Source organism: Sinocyclocheilus anshuiensis, unplaced genomic scaffold, assembly GCF_001515605.1.
Source record: "Sinocyclocheilus anshuiensis isolate Anshui unplaced genomic scaffold, SAMN03320099.WGS_v1.1 scaffold1552, whole genome shotgun sequence".
NCBI classification, from domain to species: domain Eukaryota; kingdom Metazoa; phylum Chordata; class Actinopteri; order Cypriniformes; family Cyprinidae; genus Sinocyclocheilus; species Sinocyclocheilus anshuiensis.
Genome location: NW_015554178.1, coordinates 126,637 through 132,079, shown reverse-complemented (window position 1 = coordinate 132,079; position 5,443 = coordinate 126,637). Strand labels below are relative to the sequence as shown.

The 5,443-nt window shown below is 40.4% G+C and overlaps 1 protein-coding gene across 1 annotated transcript in view; it reads left to right on the top strand.

Moving 5' to 3' along the window:
- The window catches only part of LOC107670965 (uncharacterized), a 22,952-nt gene that overhangs the window by 14,181 nt on the left and 3,328 nt on the right, over positions 1-5,443 (top strand). The window contains 8 exon segments of the mRNA XM_016463780.1: positions 2,470-2,603; positions 2,848-2,973; positions 3,157-3,346; positions 3,440-3,505; positions 3,597-3,737; positions 3,818-3,877; positions 4,682-4,798; positions 5,103-5,248. Of these exon segments, the coding sequence (XP_016319266.1) occupies positions 2,470-2,603; positions 2,848-2,973; positions 3,157-3,346; positions 3,440-3,505; positions 3,597-3,737; positions 3,818-3,877; positions 4,682-4,798; positions 5,103-5,248 (980 nt within the window).

Below are 5,443 nucleotides of genomic sequence, written 5' to 3'. Positions count from 1 at the left end.
TTCGTTTGCAAAACTTTATTTTCTTTTGCAAAACTTTATTATTTTGCATATATATGTGGCATTATATTGACTCCATACTCTTCCACAAAGAAAGGGGCGGGTGAGCAGAGCTCATTAGCATTTAAAGGGACATGCCCCAAAATGAGTCGCTGTGAACAGAGCAAGGTAAAAAAGGTGTTGTTTTACACGACCACTGAGGAATTTTAACCAAAGTATTTTGCAGACCATTCATGAATAAACCCATATAGGAAATAAAAGAGTTATCGAATAAGCATGTTCTAAACTCCTGAAACATTGGAGTTTCATATTTTAGAGCAGTCAAAATTTTCAGCATCATTACTCTAGTGTCACATGATCCCTCAGAAATCATTTTAATATGCTGCTTAAGAAACATTTATTATTATTATCAATGTTGTGCAACAGTTGGAAAGGTGGAAACCATGATACTTCTTTTTTAAAGATTCTTTGATGTATAGAATGTTGAAAAGAACAGAATTTCTGGTCACACTTTATTTTAAGTTCTCACTGTTAACTAACTATAAACTATGACTTCTGCCTCAATTAACTCCTAATTTGCTGGTTACTAGTAGTTATTAAAGGGGTCATATGACGTTGCTAAAAAAGAACATTATTTTGTGTATTTGGTGTAATGAAATGTGTTTATGCGGTTTAAGGTTAATAAAACACATTATTTTCCACATACTGTACATTATTGTTTCTCCTCTATGCCCCACCTTTCTGAAATGCGTCGATTTTTACAAAGCTCATCGTTCTGAAAAGCGAGGTGTACGGTGATTGGCCAGCTATCCAGCTATCCAGTGCGTTGTGATTGGCTGAATACCTCAAGCGTGTGACTGAAATGTTACGCCCCTTACCATACTGTGATGCCCTGTCAGGCCGGAGCGACGAGACAAAAACATTAAAATCCATTATAAACGAGGCATTTGTTGCATCCAGTGGGGACATAAGTCCTGAATATAATGACTTATACTGTCTTTTTACGCGTTGCGTTGCATCGCGCCATGTAAACATAAAACCATGTCTGCATTTGTGATCGGAGAAACGACAAACAACAAGTGCTACTCTACACTGCTCAAAACTCGCGTTTGAATCATCAGTGGCAAATCCTTTAAATATGAAAGCGTACTTACAGGCTGTGAGTCAGCATTATTTGTCAGAACACGGCATTGTAGGCTACTCTTCCAGGAAACAATCCTCGTCCTCCGTAAAGTGCGTTGCTCACATCTGAATATTTGGGTTGAACTGTTCTGGAACAGTGTTGTAAATACAACTTAACAACTGATTTCTAGTTGTGTCCTCTTTGGAAGGCCAAACAAAGTAGTTTCTCTTTCATAACGAAACACACAGCATCTCCACGACATGGCGGCGGCGGCAACAATACTACAGCGAGAATCAAAGTTACACCTTCTTTCTTTGCGTGAACATTTGGGCGGCATTATGCAAATCTTCCCACACATTGACGTAGACTGTGGGGGTGTGTTTAAACGAGGCATTTTAGGAGGGCGTGGACTAGTCTTAACTTTTATTAAGAATATCTCTTTGGATTTGAGACTTTAGTCTTTGCAACTTAAGGGATCTTATCTATTCACGAACAGCTTGCAACACTCCAAAGAGAAAGGAAAACTTGAAATCGCATCATATGACCCCTTTAAGAATCAAAGCTCTGAACCACTGAGTCATACTCTGATTTGTGAACAAATCAATATAATTTTTTCAACAGTTGCGATCAAATAGTTTAGTCTGATTTGTAAACAAGTTCAGGATCACAAATCGGTTCAAAATAATGATTCCTTCACTGATCCGATTCTAACCATCACTAGGGCATAAGCAGACAGTAAGAAAATGTATGGATGAGAATATACAAATTCATATGAATTAGCCAACAATTTGCCAAACTGTAGCATAGTTACAAATTGCCCTGAGAGTTTGTTGGCTTGAAGTCATCATGAAATCAAAATTGTCAATTCTTATTTTTTTATGGAATATTGCAGTGTTTATTATAAATGAATTATCCATGCACATTATTTTTTTTAATTAATGTGCCTTCGTAATCAAAATAACTTCCCCTCCCTCTTGCAGCAACATCTCTTCCCTGATAACATACGTTCTGCCGTGAGGGCGGGACAAACTGTCACTCAAATGAGATCACAGCAATAGCAAACGACAGCAATCGAATGATCCAGTCATTTTCTGATTGACAAAATTAAATCCTGCTCTACATTTGATCTCATTTAAGAAGCAGTTTCACTCGGAAATACACCACAATACAGAAGAAAAGACAGTCGCATCTTCTGTTTCATGCCGACTTTAACAGATGTGACTATTAACTGTCATTGTTTGGAAAAAAATGTTTTGTCCTCAATTTTGTTTCACCACTTTAGGGTTTGGAATGACATGATAGTGAATAAAAACGACAAAGTTTTCGTCTCTGTGAACTCTTCCTTTAAGGAGACGAGTAGGAGTGGGAGCAGCAGTGTTACTGGCACACCGAGCTTAAGGCCGTGCTAAACCGAGTGAGTGTGTCCATGGAGAGACTGCGGAGGGACCAGGATCGGCTGTCGGCACAGGAAACACACCATCTGGTCAGCTTGTTTTCCCTTTGAAACATAAAAACACACTCTCGCCCTCAGACAGAAAGATACAATGCTGTTGAGCTGATTACTACGTCGTTAAACAGCTGAATGAGCAGATCAATGCATTGGAAGCTTGATATCCTTTACGTGGCTATTGGTGCAATTGCCAATATTCTGCCTCTGCACTAGCCATTTTCCAGTTTGATGGAGTGTGGTCTGGGATGAATAACACAGTGTCTTGTGATTATCACAGGATGGGGAACTGAGGGTGCAGGAACTGTGGGAGCAATTAATGCAGAGACAAGCAGAGCTGGATGCTGTGCTTTCGTCTCTCCTCTGTGCTCGTCAGGTCTGCCAGCTGCGTGCTGACACTGCACAGGTAACACGTGCCGGAGGCCAGACGTGCAATATATACTCATGACACTGACTGATAATTCTGTAGTGATGTCCTTGGTTTACCTTAGAGCTGTTCTGTATCTGTTTGGTACAATTAGGAACTCTTTAGCAGACTTTATTTCACCTTTTCCTCTGACAGTCTACTGAATGGATTCGTTTCCTCTAGTCTTTGGTTTCTGGCACATTCTGGTATAAGGATTTTGGTGTGCTGCAGCCCAAGGGTGTCAGAAACCCTCTGAAAGTAATAGCCATGACTCAGCAGAAAATCCTTCCTCGACTTGAACGACTTATTCAGCTGTTGGAGGAAACCAAAGCACTTGGCCAGTCGACCAGCACGCAGCGGCAGAAGAGCTCTGGTACAATATCTTCATTTATGTCTTATTATAGAAACGTTAGTCATGCTTTTGTCGAAATGTTCATGAAAATGGTTGCGAAATGTTTCTTAAAAGGGAAGCAGGCGTTCGGCCAAGACAGCACTTCCAGAGTGTGGACCGAATCTGTGTCTGTTGTAAAAGGTACTTTTGAATGCAAGGAGAATAAATAGTGAGATTCTGGTTGTCAGCCTGTAGAATTTCACCGCTGTGTTTGTCTCTCCTGCTGCGCCAGGTGTCTCAACTCATTCCTTTAAAGATCAAATGAAGGCTCCATTTGCGAGTGAACAGAATGCCACGGTGCCCTCTCTTCCTCTGTCAAACCCATCTTACACAAAGAAAAGCCAGGAAAAAACGCAGCTGATCCACAGCCAGGGTGAGGCTGTCTTAAGTCAGAGATGTTACCAGCATCCTCATTTCAGATCACAACATGATGTTCTCTCTTGTTCCATACAGATGTCCAATCTCTCCAGGAACCTGGTCTGTCCGCACACATCAGTATCCCACAGCTAGCAGGTCAGAGCATTTTTCTTGAGAGCTTTAAGCTGAACAGTGTGTGTTTAGGACTCGTAGGTTCTTTTAACCTTGAAGGTCACATTTGAACTACAGGAGAACGTTGATGCAAATGTTTTGGGAAGGTTACTTTGGAAATGTAATGGGTTACAGAGATTACAAGTTACCCTATTTAAAATGTAACAATTAGTGTAACTATGAAAGTAATGTCCGGACTCGAGTACTGCAATGCTGCCATTTTTTTCTACAGACATGAATTACACCTTAAATCATGCTGTTTACTGGGGAGCAGTGCGTTGTTACCTTTTCAAAGCATTCAGACTTAAGGTGCAGTCACATTTACTGTTGTTCGGCCAGTTTTCAGATGTAAAATCCATTCATTTCTAAATTAATCCAGGGCGAAAGATTCCCCATGTAGATGTTGCATCGGGTTCAGGTTAGTCACTCTGATTCGCCACGTTGACCAACAGAAAGCTGGTTTCTGGTTAAACTGTGTTAAACTAACATTTTACAGTTTATTTTGCTATAGCGATACACTACAAAATAATATTATTTAAAGTATTTTTTACAACAAATGTACAAAATAATATAATATTTGGTTCATTAATGTTCATCAAAATCTGTCACTTTTATTGAGATCCATAAGTGTTTTTGTGGCAGATAAATACTGATTCTGATTTCTTATTATCAATGTTGAAAACAGGTGTGCTGCTTAATAATTTTGTGATTCAGGATTTCAGGATTCTTTGATGAATAGAAAGTTGAAATGAACAGCATTTATTTTAATCTTTGGTGTTGGTGTTGCAGAGGAGGACTGGTCCAGACTAGTAGCGCTATCTCCTCTCTTCCAGCTGATGAAGGAAGTGGAGCAGCAGCTCAGGGATAGTGCCAGAGACAGAGGCCTTCTCAAGATCCAGCCCTCGGGTCAGGCTCTAATTATCACCACTGAAACGTGCAATCTGGACTCGTCAGATCTGCAAAGTCATTAGTGTAGCAACAGATGACTTAAAGCCATGAGAACCATCACGTACATGTCAGTGTGGGAATATAACTTGAGCTTTATTTTTAGCAGCTTCTTAAGGTTAAGGGGCTATGTTATAACTTAATACTCATGTGACGATGTAATTAATTAACAGCTTTATTTTTTGTTAAATTTGGCAAAGATGCAGAGTGATCAAAGTGAGACACATGACACAAATGGTGTGTTGGTACAAGCATTCAAGTGCAGGCCGGTCATTCGTGGATTTCATGGATGCCCAGTGGGAGTGTGAGGGAGAGCTGATTCAAGTGAGCTCTGAAACACTCGATCCACGACAGCTTCTGCTCTACCAGCATGGACAGTTTCTCCTCCAGCATCTTTGCTTACATAAAATGGTCTGGATCTGTCTGTCTTTTTCTCACTTGCTTTTATGTTTGTTTTTCATAGAAAAGTAGATTCAAAAATGTAGTTCCCTTTCAGTCGGTCACTCTCGACGTCACGTCGGATGACCGACGAATTGGGATCCTACCAAAAGGCCACAGATACTGCCCCTTCCAGTGTCCTGTGGAAGCCACCTGCGCCCCTACTTT